We start from the raw sequence: 25,136 nt of genomic DNA, 5'->3' as shown, positions 1-25,136 counted from the left end.
CCTGAGAGTGAGGGGACACCGGGACTGTCTGTATTACATGTGTCCTGAGAGTGAGGGGACACCGGGACTGTCTGTATTACATGTGTCCTGAGAGTGAGGGGACACTGGGACTGTCTGTATTACACGTGTCCTGAGAGTGAGAGGACACCGGGACTGTCTGTATTACATGTGTCCTGAGAGTGAGGGGACACTGGGACTGTCTGTATTACGTGTGTCCTGAGAGTGAGGGGACACTGGGACTGTCTGTATTACGTGTGTCCTGAGAGTGAGGGGACACCGGGACTGTCTGTATTACATGCGTCCTGAGAGTGAGGGGACACCGGGACTGTCTGTATTACATGTGTCCTGAGAGTGAGGGGACACAGGGACTGTCTGTATTACATGCGTCCTGAGAGTGAGGGGACACCGGGACTGTCTGTATTACATGTGTCCTGAGAGTGAGGGGACACCGGGACTGTCTGTATTACGTGTGACACTTTTACATATTTGAATTTTTTATTACATTGCTCCTAGAAATGCGTTCTCCGGTATAATTTGCGCGTGGACGGTATATCACATGGCCTCTGGTTTCTTTTATCTCTAGGATATGTGAAAAACAGATTTGGGGAGAAATGTGATCTTCAGCCCCAGTTGAGCAGGAAATATTCACTAAATGCCCCTTCTCTGCCCCTTTTTTTAAATAATCACATTCTGCAAAACAAAATGTACTTATTGTCTGCCTGTTCCTAGTCTCCCTGGTCTGCCGGCTCCGGCCATCAGGAGCATTTCTACCACAGGACTCTTACTGGGCCAAACTCACAGACATTATGTTAGATGTGTCTCTAAAGTTCATCTTAATTCGCAGTCTTATATCAATTACTTATATTATAGTTACTTCAGATCAATGTTACCTTTTTGTTTATGTTTTGCAAACCTAAATTAGACATTTGTGAATATGAAGTTAGATGTTATCAAAAGCAACGTTAATAAAAGCTTTTTCCACTGTTGTGAAACTGTCTCACTATATATCTGTGTTCTGTCTGATCAGAGTATTTATGGGGTTGTGTCTTCTGTAGAGGTCATCGGTGTGGCTGAACTGGTCAACAAAATTAATGGTCCTGGTTTCACCAAGTTTGATGAAGATTTGGCTACGGCGTTCTCCATCTACTGCGGCATCAGCATTGCTCACGTAAGATCCATCTCGAGTACTTTCCTGTCCTGGAGTACTGATACTGCCCACAGTACTTGCAGGCCATGTATTATTGGTACTATAGGTATACCTGTGTAGGTCATGCTGGGACTTGTAGTCCCCCAGATGCTCACGAGCCACATGTTGCTAGCCCCATGTTATAATCGTATATTCGCTCTTGTCATGTAGAACTGAACACATTGATTTTAATCTGCTGCATTCTTTCCCTCCAGTCGTTGCTGTACAAGCAGGTCCGAGAGGCCCAGTTCAGAAGTCACCTGGCCAATGAGATGATGATGTATCACATGAAGGTACAATCTGCTCTATTATAGGATATATCCTGCCCCATGTTCTCTGTTCCAGCACAAATACTAAACTCTAACTTATACAGTGATAAAATGTCTGTATCACAGGGATCAATGCTGAGTCCCGTCCTATATACACGTGTTGTACAGTCATTGTACATAGAACATATATACTCCGTGTATCATGTACATCACACGTCATAGAAGAGCCGTTCAGACGTGATGACAAAGTTGTGATATTTTCTCATTGAAGTGATTTTCTCGTATTGCTGGGATTCCGCTCTTGTATAATTCCTAGTAAATGACAGCGCTCCCTCTGTCACCTGAGCCCTGACTGGAGCAGATACTGATAAGTAGTCTCCATGGAGGATGAGCCTTTGTTGTGTGTTAGAGTACACGGTGTAATGACTTCACACTCCGAGTTACTGTCGCTGTACACATTCCTCAGTGTGTATTTACCTCCTGTCTCCTTACTACATTCCCTCTTATAAAACAGACAAATTCGCCAGAGTTTGCAGCATAGACGGGGTGTGTTCAGGTGTGAATACTCTGCGGTGATGTTATCCAACTCTTCCACATGTAATCTAAATAAAATGTAAATACAGTCCTTCCAATCGGCTATATAATGAAACTGTATTTGCCACCAAAAAACATAATATAAATTCCAGCATAGTCAGTAAATTCTGACCAGTCATCCTGGAGCTCTGGACTAGAAGTTCAGTTTTATTAAAGAGGAGCATCAGAAATCTAACAGTCTGTTGTAATGAGATTCAGTAATGGTATAATAGGGATGTCTCAGCCGTGAGGGGAAAAGCTGCACAGACTGCGGACAGAAGCCGTGTGATTGAATATAGAGTATCCATAGTTGCCTACTCTCCCGAATTTTCCGGGAGACTCATGAATTTCTGGGAGTCCTCCCGGACTCCCGGGAGAGCAGGGCAAGCTCCCGGTTACTAAAGACATCTATATTAAAGTGGGATTATAATGCGAATCGCGCGTCATCGTAACCCCGCCCCCTGCTGTAATTGGACAACAACAGTGATGCTCATTTAGGGGATGTGGCCTAATGGCGCGAACCCTCCGGCCCCACCCCCAACATGCCCACTTCCCTCCGATCTCCCGGACCACCTCTTGCCAAAGTTGGCAAGTATGAGTATTACAAAATATAAAGTTTATTGTAAACTGATATATTTGTAAGAAATAAAATCTCCCTGGTGCAGAAGTCAGGACTAGTGTAACCTCTGTGGGCGCACTTGGCGGTGCAACCCCCCTAGCCTCTGAAACAGCAAAGAGAAGCACCCGCTGTTTCTTACCTAAGCAGGTGGGATGTGGGGGTGACATCATCTGCTGCTCCCTTCATTCTGGGAGTATGGCGTTGGGCTGTGACATCATAGGCTGGGAGTGTAGCGTTGGGCTGTGACATCATAGGCTGGGAGTGTAGCGTTGGGCTGTGACATCATAGGCTGGGAGTGTAGTGTTGGGCTGTGACATCATAGGCTGGGAGTGAGGCGTTGGGCTGTGACATCATAGGCTGGGAGTGTGGCGTTGGGCTGTGACATCATAGGCTGGGAGTGTGGCGCTGAACTGTGACACGATAGGCTGGGAGTGTGGTGCGGGGCTGTGACACCATAGTCATAGGCTGGGAGTCTGGCGCCGGGCTGTGACATGATAGGCTGGGAGTGTAGCGTTGGGCTGTTGCATCATAGGCTGGGAGTATGGCGCTGGGCTGTGACATCATAGGCTGGGAGTGTAGCACAGGTCTGTGACATCATAGGCTGGGAGTGTGGTGCTGGACTGTGACATCATAGGCTGGGAGTGTAGCGTTGGACTGCGACATCATAGACTGGGAGTGTGGTGCTGGGCTGTGACACCATAGGCTGGGAGTGTAGCACAGGTCTGTGACATCATAGGCTGGGAGTGTGGTGCTGGACTGTGACATCATAGGCTGGGAGTGTAGCGTTGGGCTGCGACATCATAGACTGGGAGTGTGGTGCTGGGCTGTGACACCATAGGCTGGGAGTGTGGCACAGGTCTGTGACATCATAGGCTGGGAGTGTGGTGCTGGACTGTGACATCATAGGCTGGGAGTGTATTGTTGGGCTGTGACATCATAGGCTGGGAGTGTGGTGCTGGGCTGCGACATCATAGGCTGGGAGTGTGGTGCTGGGCTGCGACATCATAGGCTGGGAGTGTGGTGCTGGGCTGCGATATCATAGGCTGGGAGTGTGGTGCTGGGCTGTGACACCATAGGCTGGGAGTGTGGTGCTGGGCTGTGACATCATAGGCTGGGAGTGTATCGTTGGGCTGCGACATCATCGGCTGGGAGTGTGGTGCTGGGCTGTGACATCATAGGCTGGGAGTGTAGCGTTGGGCTGTGACACCATAGGCTGGGAGTGTGGCACAGGTCTGTGACATCATAGGCTGGGAGTGTGGTGCTGGACTGTGACATCATAGGCTCGGAGTGTAGCGTTGGACTGTGACACCATAGGCTGGGAGTGTGGCACTGGGCTGTGACATCATAGATAGGAAGCTGCTAATTGCTTCTCCCCTCTGTCAGCGGCCGTTGATCTGCGTGCGGGTGCACTGATGAGTGATATGATGTCAGTGATTCAGCATCTTAGACACTTCTAAGGCCCTAGTTTCACCGATTTGCAGCGCCGGTCCTGGCTGCAGCAATGACGACAGGACAATTACTAGTCTCAGGTAGTGATGTGCGAGCGCTTTGCTTTAATCATCTTCAGGAAAACAGTTATATCTCATTAGTGTTGTGTGTTCCTGATGCGCACAGTCCTGCAGACCACAGGGGAGGTATTTCGTACTTAGCACTAACTAACCCTTAGTATATTATTGATTTCTAGGTCTGTGAAGATGAAACAAAGAAGCTGCAGAGTAACGGGATTCCGCCCGTCTCCCAGATCGATCCCAGTTTTGATAGTTTCTGCTACACTCCTCGGTCGCTCCCTGAGGACGACACAACGATGGTAAGTGGTGTAATCTGTGATATTATTATACATTCAGCTAATACCCCAGACTTACCCGTCCTTAGCACATAATATACCCGCTGCTGTGAACTATTTAGTGCTGAGAGGATGGGGAGTCGTAGACGTCAATGTAGGATCCTGTGTTGTGTACAAGATACACAAACTGCTAATACAGGAAAACAGATTATAATAGTTAGTGTCATTACTGGGAATATTACTGGTCATTGTCACTATAAACGCTCCTCCGCTTCATCCTTATTTAGTTGTATCAGCGGGTCCCCTTACACAGCGCCTGCTCAGGTAACCCTGATTATCTGTGTGACGGACTCTATCCCCCTCTGCCGTCACCTGTCTGGAGATCTTACTGTACATGTAAGCTGCGTTCCTCATTAACATATATCCAGAATGATTAAATCCCAGCACCCAACATATCTGTAGAGGCTCCTGCAAAATAAAAGTTCCTCTTTAGTCTCATTTTGTTCCGGCATCCTGAGGGCGAAGCTCTTTACTTTTCAATTTGCAGCAAATCCCAGAGAGTTTTGTGTGTTAATTTATCACTGTGCTCCCAGATAGAGACGTGAGGATCATACACAACGTCCTCAGTAACTGGCAGCGGAGATCTGTCATTTTATCACTGGGTTATTTAGGATTCAGGTTTATAAATACACAGATCACGGCCTTGCTGCAGAGCAGGGCTGATGGGTGATATCCGCCTCAGATGAGGCAAAGATGGGGCCTCACACACAGCTTCAGTAACCGATAGTATAACTGCAGTTACTGACATAGTGAGCTATTATTATTGTATATACATAAATGTTATTTTAGTGTTTGTTTCCTAAATCCTACACGGTAAAAAAAAAATTGGGGTGTGTTTTTTTTCCCCCTGATTTAAAAAGACTATGTACTTTTACATAGGCTTTACCAGATGACTTACTGGGAACACTACCATTAGAACTGGTGCCAGCACCTGCTTGCTGATTCTGCTCATATGTGGACTGCTTTGAATCCATTTTAATGAGCCCAAACCACTTGTAGTGCAAAATATTGTATAGATCAGGCCTGTCTAACCTGCCGCCCTCCAGATGTTGTGAAACTACAAGTCCCAGCATGCCCTTCCAGCTATCAACAGGTTGTCCACTGGCAAAGCATGCTGGGGCTTGTAGTTTCGCAACACCTGGAGGGTCGCAGGTTGGACAGGCCTGGTATAGATAGATAATGCTGCTAAATATGACTTTTGGCAGCCAGAAAAATTAGTGCTTCACACTGGGGAATATGGGACACCCCGAAGCACTTGTAGTGCAAAATATTGTCTTAGATAGATACTGCTGACAAATATGACTTTTTGTGAGAGCCAGAAAAATTACTGTAAAACACTGGGGAATATTGAACACCCCAAATCACTTGTAGTGCAAAAAGTTGAAAAATAAGCCTCCTCTATCGTCCTCTCTTCCTGTTCTAACAATTGCTAATAGAAATTGAATTAATAATAAAATTGAATAAATTCGAAATGAAAGAATAATAGAAAGAATAAGGTGTACAAGTATTGCTCCGTTCCTGCACTAATACAGCCTGTGACCTAACCCTGCTCTCTCCCTCTGTCAAATGGCGATGGATTGCTATGGAGGTATTTATGCTTTTCAGATCTCGCAAGAACCGAGCTCAGAAATACGAATACGTCACAATGACGTTTTGCCTCGATTCCGATTCCGACTGGGCGGGAGAGTACCGAGCCTGCTCGGCTCGGCTCGGTACTCGGATAGGCAAAATTCGGATGGATTCGGATCTCGGGGAACCAAGCCCACCCATCTCTAGTTCTTGAAACAAGCTTATGTGTGTTCATGCGCCTCTGACCCTAAAACTTATAGCTGTCTGATGTTTTATAGATACACTATTTCTATTTTATGCTGTTTACGTGTCGTTCTGCTAAATACATACATAAACATATACATATATACACATATTCATGCATACATACCCATACACACACACTTACATATATATAGATACACACATGCATGCATACATATACATGCATACATGTGTACAGGGACTCACTTACGTCTCCTCCTCCTGCAGGCTACATTAAGTATGTTTGAAGACATGACCTTTGTCAACAACTACAAGATTGATCGGACAACACTTATCAGGTTTGTTTCTTCTTTGCCCCGTTGCAGGGGCTGCTCCCCACATTACAGGGATCATTCATATAAAGGACTGATGTAAGATCAGCTGCGGACTGCTGTCCTGTCTGTCTGACCACACCCACTGCGAGACGAGCGTCAGACACTGGGGTGGTCAGAAGATGACAGCAACAGTCCTATAAAGGTCATTTCCATGGGGTCATTTGGGGCCACAAATTCTGGACTATCAGTCATGTTCCATATCCTGCGCCCATTTTTGTGGGAGGAGCCTGTATATGTTGTGGGGTTTCTGTGACTCCATCACCAGGATCAGTCAGCCAGGACTGTAGAGGGAAATTATTTTTTTGGGTGGGTTGAAGTAGTTACGTATCCCACAATTCCTGAGCCGCTATGACCGATCTGTGATAGACATGGATGTGACTTTCTTGGTGTCTTCAGATTTGATGATGAGAGTAATTGGTTCCTACATATTGTAATTCATTCTGAATCCAGCAATGAGCTCATTGATGTTACGTGTCCTCTGTGTCTTCAGGTTTTGCCTTATGGTGAAGAAGGGATACAGGGACCCTCCGTATCACAACTGGATGCACGCCTTCTCTGTCTCACACTTCTGCTATCTCCTCTACAAGAACCTGGAGCTCATCAATTACCTGGAGTACGTTCTTTCAGGTGTTGTAGTGTATATCACTATAAACTGCACTTCCTGGCCTCTTCCATTGGATGGCGCTCTTTTACAGGGAGATACACATCTAATTCTAGGAATGAGGACGGCCTAAGCATCTCCCTGATCCTCTTCTCATCACCTACACAACCTTCATCTCTACTTGTAATATACTGTTAATTGCAGACCTGCCTGTACTGTGTCTCTCTATCCCTCAGTATCTCCACAGACCTGTCTGTACTGTACTGTGTCTCTCTATCCCTCAGTATCTCCACAGACCTGTCTGTACTGTGTCTCTCTATCCCTCAGTATCTCCACAGACCTGTCTGTACTGTGTCTCTCTATCCCTCAGTATCTCCACAGACCTGTCTGTACTGTACTGTGTCTCTCTATCCCTCAGTATCTCCACAGACCTGTCTGTACTGTGTCTCTCTGTCCCTTAGTATCTCCACAGACCTGTCTGTACTGTGTCTCTCTATCCCTCAGTATCTCCACAGACCTGTCTGTACTGTGTCTCTCTATCCCTCAGTATCTCCACAGACCTGTCTGTACTGTGTCTCTCTATCCCTCAGTATCTCCACAGACCTGTCTGTACTGTATTGTGTCTCTCTATCCCTCAGTATCTCCACACACCTGTTTGTACTGTACTGTGTCTCTCTAGCCCTCAGTATCTCCACAGACCTGTCTGTACTGTACGGTGTCTCTCTGATCCCTCAGTATCTCCACAGACCTGTCTGTACTGTACTGTACTGTGTCTCTCTATCCCTCAGTATCTCCACAGACCTGTCTGTACTGTACGGTGTCTCTCTATCCCTCAGTATCTCCACAGACCTGTCTGTACTGTACTGTGTCTCTCTGTCCCTCAGTATATGCACAGACCTGTCTGTACTATGTCTGTCTGTACCTCAGTATCTCCACAGACCTGTCTGTACTGTACTGTACTGTGTCTCTCTATCCCTCAGTATCTCCACAGACCTGTCTGTACTGTACTGTGTCTCTATCCCTCAGTATCTTCACAGACCTGTCTGTACTGTACTGTGTCTCTCTATCCCTCAGTATCTCCACAGACCTGTCTGTACTGTACTGTACTGTGTCTCTCTATCTCTCAGTATCTCCACAGACCTGTCTGTACTGTACTGTGTCTCTATCCCTCAGTATCTTCACAGACCTGTCTGTACTGTACTGTGTCTCTCTATCCCTCAGTATCTTCACAGACCTGTCTGTACTGTGTCTCTCTATCCCTCAGTATCTCCACAGACCTGTCTGTACTGTGTCTCTCTATCCCTCAGTATCTTCACAGACCTGTCTGTACTGTACTGTGTCTCTCTATCACCACATATTACTTTGTACTGCAGGGGTAGAATTATATTTTTATTCTTTCAGGGACATTGAAATTTTTGCCTTGTTTGTGTCGTGTATGTGCCATGACCTGGACCACAGAGGAACTAATAATTCCTTCCAAGTGGACTCGGTAAGTTTTGAGTAAAGATGTCTGATCTCATAATGTCATCGCTTCTCCTTGTCTGCAAAGTAATAATTCTCTTTCTTTGTAGAAATCCGTTCTGGCAGCTTTGTACAGCTCGGAGGGGTCTGTGATGGAGGTAGGTAGAATATCTTAAGCACCTAAAAGGGGGCAATAGGTTATTAGTGTAGTTTTATAGAGAAGTCTGGGGTCGCTTATCTCTGCTATCTGCTTATCATGCTGGTCACATGTTGTGACATCACCGGTGGTATTGTGAGGTCATCCTGTGTGTGTGTGACCCCATAATTACCGCCATGGATCAATCTCGGGGTTCCTTCTGCACCCAGTAACAGGCCCCAATGGTGGAGGAGTAATCAGGACACTGTTGCTAAGTGGTGAATGGCCTAATCTCATTCAGTTTACCCACCACCTTCTCCTGTCCCAGGATCGGATCCAGTGTCTAAGTATCACATCACCTCCAAATGATGAGTCTCCCGGTTACGTTGGGGATGATATTGGGGCCCCGGAACTGTCATCCAATGAGTAAATCTCAGTGATGCAGCGAAGACATTTTTATTAAACTATTCAACAAAAGCATTAAGTTACTGCAATAATGTTTCAATCAATTGTTTGATTAATTAGTTCATTGATTAAATATTTATGGCACACAAAATGATTTTATGAGTAGATTTAAAGACACTAATCCTTAGAAATATTTATACTATTTATACACATTTCAAACAGCTCGGATAAAGGCGGAAGGAGATGCACCCGTTAATATTATACTATTACATCTCACTTCCCCTATTATAAATGCTACTGTGTGCTAAACATTTTACTGGGAAGATGTTGTCCAAATTACATGTTTAAACCAAATCAAGTCATAGAGTAAAAAGATGTCAATTTATTTTAGGATGCACAGTAAAATTAAATTAAAATCTAACTTTGATTTCAATTTTCTAAAAATAATGTTTCTATTGTTTCCAAATTTATCAAAAGATTTGTAGCGAAATATAAAATCATTTTAGATAGAAGAAGAATTTTTTTGATTAGAAAAATGTATTTTATTGTTTTAAAATAAATTGTGTGATGTGTGCATCAGACTTGTCTGCTCTGCAATGTAATATATGATCTCTATTATATATCGTATAACATCAGTACCTCCTGTACTAATGACTTTGTGATAATTACTGAAGCACATAAAACACACAACTCAATTATCTCTTCAGCTTTATATTGACCTTCGTTACGTAGTTTATTTAATCCTTTATTCACAGATAGAGGCTAAATCTTTAAGGATCATACCCAACTACTGTACCTACCTGATTGTAGTCATTATTATTAGAGATGGTCACTGACCCCCATGTTTTGGTTTTGTATTCGGTTTTGGATCTGGATTACCGTTGTGTTTTGGTTTTGGTTTTGTTTTGCTATTTTGTTGCAAAATCAATGTTTTTAGGCCTAAAATAACCAAATTTAGTGCTCCACCTGTTTCTTTGATAATTGTAAAGCTAATAAATTATCCAAAAAACAGTTTAATTCCTGGTAGGTAGGCCTTCATTAATTCTACACACAAACCAGATTGTCTTCCTCTCCATCTATGCATATTGGCAATGCAGCCATCGTCTTTGGATGAATATCACACCCTACACTTATAGTTAAATATCTAAAGAAATGGACAAAGGCAGTTTGGTTTCTGTCTCTATAGCCCCCCCCCCCCCCCGCCCTCCACTTGTAGTTGAATAGAATAAAAGCAGCCTGGATAGACTGAACAATATAAAAAATAAATGGACCAAGGTAGTTTGGTGGCTGTCTATGACCCCCCTCCACTTGTAGTTGAATAGAAAAAAAGCAGCCTGCATAGACTGTAGAATTAGAATATAAAAAGATATTGACAAGGCAGTTTGGTATCTGTCTGCATCAGATCCCCTCTCCACTAGGAGTAAAATAGAAAAAAATGCAGCCTGGATAGACTGAACAATATAAAATATAAATGGACCAAGGCAGTTTGGTATCTGTCTGCATCAGACCCCCCCCCCCCCCCATCCACTTGTATTAAAACAGAAAAGAAGCAGCCTGCATAGACTGTAGAATTAGAATATTAAAAGAAATGGACAAAGGCAGTTTGGTATCTGTCTGCATCCTAATCATCCACATCATCATTAGCACCCTCGTCGCCTACACAAATCACCCCCTCATCCTCTTCTAATTCCAAAGTGGCATCCTCAATTTGTGTATCACCGGCTACACTCGGGCTGTTCAGGCACACATCAGCAGAACTGCTGAAAGGGCCCTTCTTTATGGGTACATTATCAGAATGCTCACGATTAGACATCCCACTGTTGGATGGACTCTCCACAGGGATTGGTGTCATTTCTGATTCAGAGCAAACATTATCCTCTAATGCCTTACTGTTATCTTGCAGCTCGGCTTTGACGCGTAACAGTAGTTGTGCACCACTTGTAGGCTTGGTAACTTTTTTGGATCTGCCACTAATAGACAAAGGTGAAGGCCTCATTCTCTCTTTGCCACTGCATGTGTAGAATGGCATGTTGGCATTTTTTTTTTTGATCGGCAGTTAACTTTTGCTCAGTAACACTTCTTTTTCGCTTCAACACAGTAATTTTTTTTTTTGGTGTGTGTTTTTTGGACTGATTTCGAAACACTGTGTAGTTTGACATCGCCTTGCCCAGATGACGTACTGGGAACACTAACATCAGGACTGGTGACAGAACCTGGTTGCTCATTCTGATCATATGTGGACTGCTTTGAATCCATTCTGAGCCCAAAGCACTTGTAGTGGTAAAAAGTATTTGGTAGATACTGCTGACAGATAGTAATTTTGACAGCCACAAATATTTATGCACAATTATGGGGGACACCCCAAAAGCACTTTGACTGCCAAATATTGAAAAAAATAAAAATAAATCCTCTATCCTCCTCTCTTCTCTAGTGATTTGTTAGCACAATTGGAATAAGAATATTGTATTCTCTGTCCCTGCTCTAATCAGCCTGTGACTACACCCTGCTCTCTCCCTCTGTCAGATGGCGATGGATTGCTGTGGGGCCGTGTATTTATAATCTTCAAGTATCGCGAGAACCGAGATCCGACAACGTCACAATGACGTTCGGCCTCGATTTGGATTCCGAGCAGGCGGGAGAGTACGGTACTCGGATACCCAAAGTTCGGGTGGGTTCGGTTCTCGGGGAACCGGACCCGCCCATCTCTAATTATTATAGACTTTATAGGTCTCCAATGAAGTTTGATAAAGTTCTTGTATTCGCTGTTCATTCGTTTACTCAATAATCAGAGCAGTAATATATCTCATTATATTTTCTCTGATTCTACAGAGATCAATATTATCTCAGAGTATATTACATGTCTATATATCATATTCACTGTATCTTACACCGTCAGACAGTTGTTGGTGTCATACCATTCAGACAACACCTGTTATATGAAGCAGGCAGCTGGAGTTATCTAAATAAGTATCAATGTCCCTATAATTCAGCATATAAACTAATCTGTCCCTCACAAGGATAAGTAATAGGTAAAGTGCATTGCTGGTTAGCTTGTTACCCCTGGTTGTTACAGACACACTACTACCATGCGTTTCTGTGAACTTTCTCTCTTGCCTTGAGAATGTAACTTCATACAATCTATACACACAGTAATGTAATGTCACATACACAGGAGTCAATGAGCTGCTGAATTATTACTATTCATCCTACAACACTCCCAGCAATACGACTGCACCCTGGCGGTCTGTGTCCTGGGGATACCCTGTATGTAAATATTACATCTGCCTCTTCTCTTCTCCCAATAGAGACATCACTTTGCTCAGGCCATCGCCATCCTCAACTCCGAGGGGTGTAATATATTTGAACAGTTCTCAAGAAAGGTGAATATAATTCTCATAAGGAAACTTGGGAGCAAACAGGAACGCTGGAGCATAAGGGGACCTTGATATTCTGGCACCAGAATGGCGCCAGAGCCTCCTTTAAATATACAATACTGCTCTCTCATTGGTGACAGTGAATAGGGCAGCAGAACAGCTGACCGCCGAATAGCCAGCGTCCCGTTGCTTAGCAACGAGAAATCGCACCTATTGCGCATGCGCCCGATGGCCATGACCAGGAAGAGGAGATACGTTCCGTTGCTAGGCAATGGGATGTGACGAGGAGGCTGCAGAGGAAGGCGTCCGTCCCTTGCACCGGGTAAATGTGCGGGGACGGCGTCTGACAGAGATATATAAAGGGATAGCAACATTGGCAGGAGAAAAGATGATGGGCTCGGAATTGGAGATGTTGAGGAAGCGATGTGACAAGTCGTTCGAGAATTTTAGAGGCAAAGGAAAGAAGAGAAATGAGGCGATAGTTGGAGAGAGAGGATGGGTCAAGGGAAGGTTTCTTGAGAATAGGAGAGATGAGAGCATGCCTGAAGGCCGAGGGGAAGATACCAGTGGAGAGAGAGAGAGAGAGAGAGAGAGAGGTGAGCAAGGTGACAACAGGAAGTGGAAGAGAGGGAGCGGAGGGACTTGGAGGAGTCAGGACCGAGAGGACAGGTTGTAGAAGAAGAGAAGGAAAAGAGAGAGAGGATCTCAGGCACAGTAACATGTAGGAGCCAAGGGTGACAGAGTGAGTGATAGAGAGGACAGGTGGGGGAAGTCTGATGAGAACAGATGTCTTTGCTCTGTAGATTGGACAAGCATTGGGGGTGTGAATATTTTATCACTTGTGCTGCTCAGTGACTTCAGCTCTGTAATATGGGGCATTGGTTTATAGAAATAAATAGAGCTACATTTTATTGTACGTGTCCCTTGTTGCACCAGCAGCCACAGAGTCTGCATGTAACACAACTGAGTAACTGGCCAGATGGTCCCAACTACTTAGAGACTGGAGTACGGCCGTCACCTGGCTGTACTGGGAATGGGGGTTATTGTATATTTACCATCTCCGTTACAGACTGCAGGGCTTAGAAGGTCAGCGGTTATATTCGCACGCACCCGTCATGCGTGTTAGATCTGCACATGGTTCTCCATGGGTACATGTTGGGAGGTGAGTACAGAGTGTAATTAGTGACGTCTCCTGTGCTGCATCCCGTAGGATTACCAGAGAATGCTGGATCTGATGCGAGACATTATCCTGGCCACGGACCTGGCACATCACCTGCGCATCTTTAGAGAGCTTCAGAAAATGGCAAATGGTAAGAAGAGCTCCCCCTGCTGTCAGGTCAGCAGATTACACTGACTCCAGTGTTGCTGCCCATAGGAGAAAAATGTGTAGAATAAAATGTAAGCCGTTGCTCTCCACTCTATAACTGATTTACTGACTGTCAGATATTTATCTGTCAGTAAAAATAGGGATCAGTAAAACTGGAATATCCCAATGGCAATACAAACTACAAATAACATTCTCCACCCCTGGGTGATTAGCAGAGCTGATTCGTACTTACAATCCCCATTGTTCTCTTTACTCCTACTTTGTTTTAAGCAATATCTTTAATACATAAGCGCAGGATCCCATTTGCTCTAGCAATGTAAATCCCCTTGTGCTGTGAAATAAAATGAAGTTATTTCCAGAATCCCTGACACATTGTATCTGTGGAGATAAGTGTCTTCATAGATTAATTGCATTTAAGTCTTTCTGTTGCCATTTCTGTCCTTGTCCTTTACCGGAGTACTTGGGGTATTAATGGGGGATTATACTTGTTTATTTTGTATCTCTGTGCAGATTTTGTTACCTGTCCAATCTCTTTAGCTCTGCATCATTTGTACCAAACGTTTCTAAACAACAGAATATATTTATGGAAAAACACATGACCTGAATTAACAGTAACTTCATAGGATCAGAATTTACTTTGTCAGTAAATATCCCCCCCTAGTGGTGGTAATCAGAACAGCAGAAAGAAAACCATTTAAAAGGACATGTATGAAAGTACAGCGCTGCCTGGTGCTTGCAGCTGTCAAACTGCGCAGGAATGTTACTTCCAAGTGCAGCTTCCTGACATCTTCATTTCAACTTTTCTAGTTTTCGTGACCTCACAGTCATTATAAATGGCCTTCTTAGTGTTGAAGAGATTTATATATATGAATAAAATATATCTGAGTATCTCACAGTAAGAGTTACCTCCTGCTTCACTGGGACACTTCTGAATGAGCTGAGAGGTTGGGCCGCTGGTTTAACTACTTATTTCTCTTGTTTGTCTTACAGACGGTTATGATCCCAAAAACAAACATCATCATAATCTGTTGCTGTGTCTCCTCATGACCTCGTGTGACCTCTCTGACCAAACCAAAGGCTGGAAAACTACCAGAAAGATTGCGGTGAGTCCTGGAGACAATGTCTCCGCTCAGATCATCTGTTTCTAGATCTAATAAATGTCATTCCCAAATCTCCAGCTATATTGAAAATAACACCAGAAGATACAATCGTCCCACAGGAGCTTCACATCACTACTCTGTGTAACTGCCCCTGTCACATGCAGCCCTGTCCTCACTAACACATCACTCATCTCCTGATATACTCTGTGCTGCTGGGGGACCCTGCTCCTTCCACTATATAACTCTCAGTCTGTGGCTTCCTGCTACCTCCATTCCCCTCCTCACATCATGTCACTGTCCCTGTCACATGCAGCCCTGTCCTCAGTAACACATCACTCATCTCCTGATATACTCTGTGCTGCTGGGGGACCCTGCTCCTTCCACTATATAACTCTCAGTCTGTGGCTTCCTGCTGCCTCCATTCCCCTCCTCACATCATGTCACTGCCCCTGTCACATGCAGCCCTGTCCTCACTAACACATCACTCATCTCCTGATATACTCTGTGCTGCTGGGGGACCCTGCTCCTTCCACTATATAACTCTCAGTCTGTGGCTTCCTGCTACCTCCATTCCCCTCCTCACATCATGTCACTGTCCCTGTCACATGCAGCCCTGTCCTCAGTAACACATCACTCATCTCCTGATATACTCTGTGCTGCTGGAGGACCCTGCTCCTTCCACTATATAACTCTCAGTCTGTGGCTTCCTGCTGCCTCCATTCCCCTCCTCACATCATGTCACTGTCCCTGTCACATGCAGCCCTGTCCTCAGTAACACATCACTCATCTCCTGATATACTCTGTGCTGCTGGAGGACCCTGCTCCTTCCACTATATAACTCTCAGTCTGTGGCTTCCTGCTGCCTCCATTCCCCTCCTCACATCATGTCACTGTCCCTGTCACATGCAGCCCTGTCCTCACTAACACAACCACACATGTGGACAGGTTACTGCCTCCTACATAATCAGCTCACTCCTAAAATACTTTTTCTTGCTGTGAGCATTCTGATGGTCTGATTGGCTGCAGGTTGTTCTATCCTCTCCCATTTTAATACTGACATCATGACCAGGAGTGAATCGCACTTCTATAGAAGATGTGATGTTAGAGAGCAGAATGAGAGGAATACAGGTGACATTGGGCTCTACACAATGTGCTCTTGTACTGTGAGTGGTCCTGAGACAGTGATCACAGATCAGTAGAGCATTAATCTTACACTATATTTTGTAAATTCCAGTACAGGACATAACACCACACTTCTAATAGTATAGAAACCAGTACACTGAAGGGACAGGACCAGTCAGTAACCAGAAGACCCCCACCAACTCTACACCGGACCCTCTCCATGAATCCGCAAATGGGGCGCTGTGCGTGGTTCTGTCCAATCAGCGTCTGTGTTAGAAGCCAGCACAGCTCTGCCTGCGCTCTCTCTTCCTCTGTCGCAAAATGCGGAGATAATCCGGTGACTGCTCCAAAACTACACATCCCCCAGACCCCCCTATAAACATCACACCTCTCCCCCAGCGGTCAGAGGCCCCGTGTTATGTGACCACATGAGCTGGTAAGTGATCTGTATCTTCCTGTTCTCTCTGAATCACTGACTTGTGGTCACATATATGGTTCTGTGAACGCTGTATGAGGCACGGAATATAGGTCAGTCACAGAGGGGACGTAGGTGCAGACTGATCACGTGACTGACGGGAACAGAGCGGCTTCCAGTAATACCTTCTATACAGGGTGATATTACTGAGTGTAAATACTGATACAATTGGTTTTTCGTATTAACGAACAAGCTGTTACCTGAGTGACGAGTTATCTTATATCACAAACCTTCGCTGCTATGATTGTGGTGATTCATGTTCACATTTTAACAAAAACTTTCCAGACCCCCTCTGGAAATTAGGCCCATTATATCCCAATTTATTTTTGTGGACTTAGGGATGAGCTCTTCCCTCTGTAATCATTGTACAACGTGTAATTCTTTGTTGGCTATGATGAGAATGTGTCAGTTCTGTGAGCAGAAAAGAGGATTTATGTACTTACGTTAAATCTGTTTCTCTGATTCCGTCTGGGGGACACTGCTTACCATGGGTTGTGGAGGGAGCTTGGGGAGTTGGCACCTAACTAGTTAACTTTTAGTACTGCCGACAGACCCCTCCCCTCTACAATCCCCCTGCCCCCTCTTGTTCAGTTAATTAAAAAGCCCAAGGAGAAAAGGGCAGTCAAACAAGAGCACACAGAAGAAAAGCAGAAGGGAGGGATCGCAGTGTCCCCCAGACGGAATCAGAGAAACGGATTTAACGTAAGTACATAAATCCTCTTTTCTCTTTCATCCAGTCTGGGGGACACTGCTTACCATGAGGACGTTCTTAAGCAGCCCCCTAAGGGTGGGACTACTCTGAAAGCCCCGCTCATAAAGCACTACGAGCGAAATTTGCATCCGCAGAAGCAAATACATTAAACTGCTAAAACTTTGTAAAGGTGTGGACAGAGGACCAGGTGGCTGCCCTGCAAAGCTGGTCTGCAGAAGCCCCATTTCTCGCTGCCCATGACACCCCTATCGATCTGGTGGAATGGGCCGTAAGTCTCTCTGGCACCGGACAGTAAGCCTTTATGTAAGCTTGCTTAATGGTAGCCGTAATCCATCTTGCAATGGACTGTTTTGAGGCTGGCCAGCCTCTCTTATAAGCATCATAAAGAACAAACAAGGAAGGGAGGGTTCTTAACATCGCTCTGTCTTCGTGGAAAACTAGATATGGTTCCCGGCAAGACAGAGCACCTAATTCTGAAACCCTACATGCAGATGCAATAGCCAGAAGAAAGAGGACCTTCCAGGTCAACCACTTCAAATCTGTCACAAGTAATGGCTCAAAGGGAGGCCCCTTAAGCATGTCCAGCACCAGGTTGAGATCCCACGGTGCTGTAGGCGGAACATAGGGAAGCTGAATATGCAAGACTCCCTGAAGGAAAGTCCTAATATCTGGCAAATTCGCTAATTTCAGGTGAAAAAAGACTGAAAGTGCCGATACCTGAACTTTTAGGAAACATAAACGAAGCCCTGCTTCCAGGCTATCTTGAAGAAAAGCCAATAAACGAGGGAGACGAAAGGAGGACGTGTGGCATGTCCTTTTTTCACACCATCTGATATAGGCTTTCCAAATCCGGTGATAGATGCGAGCCGAGACTGGCTTTCTGGCCCGCATCATAGTGTTCACCACGCTGGAGGAAAAACCTCTAGCCCTCCAGAGACTGGCTTCAACAGCCATGCCGTTAACTGATCTGAGGTAAATTCTGGTAATGGAAGGGACCCTGCAGAAGAAAGTCGTTTTGAGATGGAAGACGAAACCCCGGTCCTTCTGCCATAGAGAGTATGTCCGCGTACCAGACTAGGCGCGGCCATGAGGGAGCTATTAGAATTACTGGCAGACCTCCCTGTTTTACTCGTCTGAGCACACGAGGAAGCATGGGAATCGGAGGGAACAGGTATCCCAACCTGAAGTCCCATGACATCATCATTACGTCCACTGCCACCGCTAAGGGGTCTCTTGCCCTTGCACAAAACCTGTGAACCTTTCTGTTGTGTCTGGAGGCCATGAGATCTATATCCGGAAGACCCCACCTCTGAGCCAGAGACTGGAACACTTCCGGATGGAGTGACCACTCCCCCGGCATCATCTGATTTCGACTTAGGTAGTCGGCCTCCCAATTTCTTATTCCTGGAATGAATACTGCCGATATTGCTGGAACATATTGTTCTGCCCAAACCAAAATTTGAGCTGCAATTTTCATTGCAGCTGCACTCCTGGTTCCTCCCTGTCTGTTGACATATGCCATGGCCGTGGCATTGTCGGACTGGACTCTGACAGGGTGGCCCTGGAGGAGGGACTGGCCTCCCCTGAGGGCCAAAAGAATAGCCTTCAATTCCAGCACGTTTATCGATAGGGCTGATTCCTGAACCGACCAAAGGCCCTGGAGCCGGAGGTGCAGGATTACCGCCCCCCAACCTTTTAGGCTGGCGTCTGTCGTAGCTATGATCCATGACCATGGAGTGAAGGACCTGCCCACCGTCATGTGATCCTGAATCAGCCACCACTGGAGTGATTCTCTCGTCCTCGGGGATAGAGAGATCCTTTGGAGATCTAAGCGTAGGTGGGATCCTGACCATTTTGTCAACAGATCCCACTGAAAACATCGAGAATGAACTCGACCAAAGGGGATGGTCTCGAAGGAGGCCACCATCTTTCCCAGCAGCCGCATGCACAAGTGCATTGAGGGGCTTGGGAGAAGACAAGATCTGAGTTGTTATGCTTTGAATTGGACCGATCTTCTCGACAGGCAGGAACACCTTTTGCTGGCTGGTGTCCATGATGAGGTCTAGGAAAACCATGCGTTGACACGGAACCATCTGGGATTTCTTTAAATTGATCAGCCATCCGTGGCCCTCGAGAACCGCCAAGGTGAGGGACAAGTGATGACGTAAGCAATTCTCTGAGTAGGATTTGATGAGCAGATCGTCCAAATAAGGCACGACCTGAACTCCTTGAAGGTGAAGACATGCTGCCATAACTGACATGACCTTCGTGAAAACCCTCGGCGCTGTTGAGAGGCCGAAGGGAGGGCCTGAAACTGATAGTGGAAGGATCCCACCGAGAATCTTAGTAGAGACTGATGGTGGATCCATATGGGAATGTGGAGGTATGCGTCTTTTATGTCTATGGACTCCATAAACTGATCCTTCTCTAAGCCGTTTATCACCGACCTTAGGGATTCCATAAGAAATTTGTCCACCCTTAAGTGCACATTGAGGCCCTTTAAGTTTAGGATGGGACGAAAGGAGCCGTCCGGCTTCTTGACCAGAAACAGGTTTGAATAAAATCCCTGTCCTTTCTGGTAATTTGGAATCCTGCAGATAACTTTTTTTGAGAAAAAAGAGAGGCGACATAATCCTGTATAGCCTGCCTTCTTGATGGATCTCGGGGTAGCGGAGTTTGGAAGAAACGATGTGGAGCCGGGCCCAACAGGTCTATCCTGTACCCCTCTGATATGATACCCCGAATCCAAGGATCTTGGGAGGACGCTGCCCACTGTTCCTGAAACAAAGACAGACGTCCCCCCACTGGCGCCCCCTGCGGAAGAGTGGTCGTCAGGACGCAGGCTTCTCCTGGCTCTTGGAGGCCTGGCGCCTAGCTGCAAACGAGGATCTCCCCCTGGCAGAGGAGCCTCGGGAATTGGGCTGTCTGCCTCTAAAGGACTGTCCTTTAGGAAAGGAGGTCCCCCGAAAGAGCTGAGGAAAGGAGCTGACCCGAGGGTTCCGGCTTCTGCTAGGGAATACTGGCAAGGAAGTGCTTTTGCCACCGGTTGCCTGTGAGATCAGGGTATCCAATTCCGGGCCGAACAAACCTGCTGCTGAAAAAGGAATGGTTTCTACGGACTTTTTTGATTCCGCATCTGCTTCCCAGGATTTCAGCCATAACGTTCTTCTTGCTGAGATAGATGCAGCCTGAATAGAAGAGGATACAGCCGCTGTGTTCTGGGCCGCCTCATAAAGGTACCCCGATGCCTCCTTCAAATGCAAAGCCAGGGAAAGTAACTCAGAGTCCTGTAAAGCCTCTGCCAGCTGGTCTGCCCATGCTTCCATGGCTCTAGCCACCCAAGCTGAAGCAAATGTGGGCCTAAAGGAAGAACCCGCAGCCGCAAATATAGATTTCAGCTGGGATTCCACTCTGCGGTAATTGACATCCTGTAGGGATGCAGAACCTGGGGCTGGGAGTAAAGTGTGCTTGGCCAATCGGGCTATAGGAATATCCACTTTTATAATACTCTCCCAGCGAACCACATCCTCTTCCTGCAATGGATACAAGGAAGAGAACCTTTTGGGAACAGTGAACCTTTTCTCAGGCTGTTTCCAGGCCCCTTCTGCAATATCTGTAAGTTCTACGGAAGGGGGAAAACGGCTAGCCCTTCTTTTGGCTTTCTTAAAAAGATTTCTGTCTCTAGGAGTTGGATCTTCCGGTTCTGGGAGGTCCAGGGGCGCACGGAGGATTGTCGGGGGGGGGGGGGGTTTCTCCCTGCCGACCGAAAAAAAAAACCAAAAAAAACCCACGAGAGAGAGTATGCGCCCGCGCATGCGCAGCAGCTCCGTTTCGCCAGCGCTGTCCTATACAGCAGCCGTGGCGCTGTCTAAGAAGCGTCTGCGGCGGCTGTATACAATACAGCACCGCTGCGGACGCTTCTTTGACAGCGCCACGGCTGCTGTACAGGACAGTGGCCACTTAGTTAGCGCAGGGGGGGGGTTTCTAGAGACTCAGAAATCCCCCCTGCGTGCGCCACTGAGGTCCAACGCTTGTCTTACTGCTAAAACCAAGTCGTTAATAAATTGGCTTTTAGCGCTTTCTTCCTGTCCCAATGGTAGAACCTGGTCAGGATCAGAATTAATTTCCCCCTCTTCCTCTGAAAACTCCTCAGAATCTGAAAGGACCATAAGGGTATTATCAGATCTAGGCCTCTTTCTTCTAGCAGGCGGAATGTTTGAAGATTCTAGTAACTGGTTCAGTTTATCCAAACCCTTTATAAAAGCTGCGGACCATGGCGGCTCTGTGGGAACAGGGGCTTGGTCCGTCGGTAATGAGGAAGGTCCTGGTATAGACGTTCCACTAAAACCAGAGGAAGCAGGGAGGCCCAACGGTGTACTAGGATTATTAGCCACCAAAGTAGCCACACTAGACCCCAAGTGATTGGATTGAGAAACCATCCGTGCTAAAGAGGAAACCGACTGTGTCAGGGAGGCCACCCAGGCCGGTTCCTCCGTCAGTGGGGCTGAAACCTGTTGGGTTTGCGCAGGGGGAACCCCTACTTCACAAACAGAGCGCCAACGGGTCCTTCTGCCCACAAGGTAATTTTACATGACATTTTGAACATGTGAAATATTTTGCCATAGGGCCCTTTCCCTTATCTGACATTTCTTAATAAAGGAAGGCACACCAAACACACAGGCTTAAATTGAAAAATTTAGCTGAGTAGAGAGAGAGATATAATGTGTGGAGAGAAAAGTGTAAACTACAAGTAATCAACTAATCTAGATATAAAAGTTGTACTTGTAACATTTTAAACACAAAATAATACTTAAGCAAGTAGGAGAACTATAATATAATCCCTACTAGCCCGCTTGTATACAGCAATACAGAATATGTGTTTAAATAAATCAGATACTTAGCCCATAGGCCAAACAGGGGAGAAGTCCAACAGCAGTATCCTGGTGCCTGCTCCCTCTGTTCTCTCTTCCCGGGCTTCTCCTTGGCGCCAGAAGACTGGGACAGACCATCTCTCTCTCTGGAAGGAGGGGGAGCTCTATGTGTTACCTCCCCCCCTTCAGTAATGCTGCTTCTGCAGCGACTCTGTGGCCGAGTAAAAAATAAAATGTATTTTTGTAGCAGAGTAGTGGAGACCTCCAGGGGAGGTCTCCGCAGCGGATAATACCTGATGCCCCCTCCTATGCATGAGGGGGGATCCAGGTATAGCCCCCTTCTCCTTAGCCACCGAAGATCTCCTTCCCGAAATCCAAGATGGCCGCTGTCATATGAAACATCTGATAACTGGCGCTCTATGCCTGCAGTGGCAGCGCCGGTTATCCGGGAGGCTCCAGGAGAGACCGCTTGTCACTCCCAATTCAGACACCCGTTCCTCCTGTCCCTGTCAGTGAGAGCCGCTGGCTCTCATCTGACAGGGGAGTGCCTGCGCTGCTCTGCTGTGAGTGTGTTCTCTATAGTAGATCACACTCCAGCGCTGCTACCTGCAAAAAAAGAGTTAAAAATGAAAGAATAAAATAAAAGTTTATAAAATTACTCTAAGTACTAAAAAACACTACCCAACTCCACGGGCACCTAAAAAAAACTGAACAAGAGGGGGCAGGGGGATTGTAGAGGGGAGGGGTCTGTCGGCAGTACTAAAAGTTAACTAGTTAGGTGCCAACTCCCCAAGCTCCCTCCACAACCCATGGTAAGCAGTGTCCCCCAGACTGGATGAAAGAGAAATTATTTCTTCTTTTAGGGGATATTTTCTGTTATTGCAAAAAGTGATAACCAGTCAGATCTCTGCGGCTGTCAGAATAGACCTTTAATAATTTATATTTCCTTTACTCGTAACTGATGATTATTTGATTAGAAGTAAAGAGAATAATTGTGTTATTTTCTCTCTTTATAGGAGCTAATTTACAAAGAATTTTTCTCTCAGGGAGACCTGGTAAGTACATTATATCCCCACCGGGTGTATAACGGTATAATACCTCCACCCGGTGTATAATGGTATAAGACCCCCACCCTGTGTATGATAGGATAATGTCTCCACCCTGTGACCGGATAATACCTCCTCCATGTGTATAACGGTATAATACCTCCACCCGGTGTATAACGGTATAATACCTCCAGCCGGTGTATAACGGTATAATACCTCCACCCTGTGTATAACAGTATAATACCTCCTCCCGGTGTATAACGGTATAATACCTCCACCCTGTGTATAACAGTATAATAGCTCCACTCGGTGTATAACAGTATAATACCTCCTCCATGTGTATAACAGTATAATACCTCCACCCGGTGTATAACGGTATAATACCTCCATCCTGTGTATAACAGTATAATACCACCATCCTGTGTATAACGTATAATACCTCCACATAGTGTATAGACAGAACGGCTTATAGGAGTTGGGCAGAGCGAGGGCCGTGTTTGTCACATGTGTTGCAGAGGATGTATTTTTCGGGTCGTTGCCCTGACGTGTGGAGGTCCTCTATACACAGCGGGAGTTTCGCCATTCAGGGCCTCATGTAGAGTTGGATGCGGGTCCATTACGTTCCATAAACGTTCAGGTTGCATAAAATTTGTCGTATTTTGAGTCATACGTCTCTTGCGCTCGGTCAGGTAAGTTCAGTAAGGATGGGGCACTGCACCAGTTAAGAGGTGTTTAAGGATTAGGTATCACCCAGTGTAAGCAGAGGACTGTGATACTGCACAGATAGAGTTCAGTCACTTAATGTGTTGTGTATTGCAGGAGAAAGCCATGGGCAACCGGCCCAGTGAGATGATGGACCGCGAGAAGGCCTACATCCCCGAACTACAAATAAGCTTCATGGAGCACATCGCCATGCCTATCTACAAGTGAGTCCTGGCGCATCATGGTGTCATCACTGCTACTAGTGGCATCATAGGAACATCATAGTGGCATCATAGTGACATCACTGCTACTACTGGCATCATAGTGACCTCATAGTGACATCACTGCTACTAGTGGCATCATAGGAACATCATAGTGGCATCATAGTGACATCACTGCTACTACTGGCATCATAGTGACCTCATAGTGACATCACTGCTACTAGTGGCATCATAGTGACCTCATAGTGACATCACCACTACTAGAGACATCATAGTGACATCACTGCTACTAGTGACATCATAATGACATCATACTAACATCACCACTGCTAGTGACCTAGTGAAACAAGGAACATTTCCCTCATGTATGACCGCGGTCAGTTCATCTGATTCCCTAAGGCAATCCACTTATTGTTCTTATTTGTTCCATCCGGCTGTCTGTACAGATAGTCAGTGCCAGGGTATGAGGATCGGGCACCCAGCTGTCTGTACAGATACCAAATAAATGAAATTCTCTGCTTTCCCTATATTTTTTATATTGCCTTTGTATATGTTTAATGTAAATATTAAGATATATATGTATAAAATGTCTCCAGTCTAGATTTTATTATGGTGCTAATTAGTCTGCTTGCAGAGGTCATCATTCATTACAGTTCCATTGTGTCCCTTCACTCCCAAGTAGGACGAGGAGGTGGGGTTAGCCTATCTGCCCTCCTCCTCTTATGGTAAGAAGTGGAAGGTGAGGTTAGGGCCAGACAGAAATCATCTACATAATTAAACACCCCCTCCTCCCCATTGTAAATCCCGGGGGGGGGGGGGGGGGGGGAGCGTGCAGAGCTCAGAGCAGGGGGCGCTGCAGAGAATATAAAACACTGAGTGACTTATGTTCTAGGCGGTGGCCTAGTTCACTTAGTGATAGCACCAGTTCTCACTGCAGCCATTCATA

At 45.8% G+C, this 25,136-nt stretch overlaps 1 protein-coding gene across 4 annotated transcripts in view; it reads left to right on the top strand.

Moving 5' to 3' along the window:
- The window catches only part of PDE2A (phosphodiesterase 2A), a 661,195-nt gene that overhangs the window by 630,000 nt on the left and 6,059 nt on the right, over positions 1 to 25,136 (top strand). For all 4 annotated transcript variants that reach the window (XM_075198335.1, XM_075198336.1, XM_075198339.1 and 1 more), the window contains 12 exons: positions 1,056 to 1,168; positions 1,402 to 1,479; positions 4,332 to 4,454; positions 6,531 to 6,601; positions 7,128 to 7,250; positions 8,640 to 8,727; positions 8,810 to 8,857; positions 12,546 to 12,620; positions 13,825 to 13,924; positions 14,932 to 15,044; positions 23,238 to 23,276; positions 24,087 to 24,193. In XM_075198335.1, the coding sequence (XP_075054436.1) occupies positions 1,056 to 1,168; positions 1,402 to 1,479; positions 4,332 to 4,454; positions 6,531 to 6,601; positions 7,128 to 7,250; positions 8,640 to 8,727; positions 8,810 to 8,857; positions 12,546 to 12,620; positions 13,825 to 13,924; positions 14,932 to 15,044; positions 23,238 to 23,276; positions 24,087 to 24,193 (1,078 nt within the window). The remainder of the gene's footprint in view (positions 1 to 1,055; positions 1,169 to 1,401; positions 1,480 to 4,331; positions 4,455 to 6,530; positions 6,602 to 7,127; positions 7,251 to 8,639; positions 8,728 to 8,809; positions 8,858 to 12,545; positions 12,621 to 13,824; positions 13,925 to 14,931; positions 15,045 to 23,237; positions 23,277 to 24,086; positions 24,194 to 25,136) is intronic.

Source organism: Mixophyes fleayi, chromosome 2, assembly GCF_038048845.1.
Source record: "Mixophyes fleayi isolate aMixFle1 chromosome 2, aMixFle1.hap1, whole genome shotgun sequence".
NCBI classification, from domain to species: Eukaryota; Metazoa; Chordata; class Amphibia; order Anura; family Limnodynastidae; genus Mixophyes; species Mixophyes fleayi.
The sequence above is the reverse complement of the archived record's forward strand: the minus strand, read 5'-3'. Positions and strand labels throughout refer to the sequence as shown.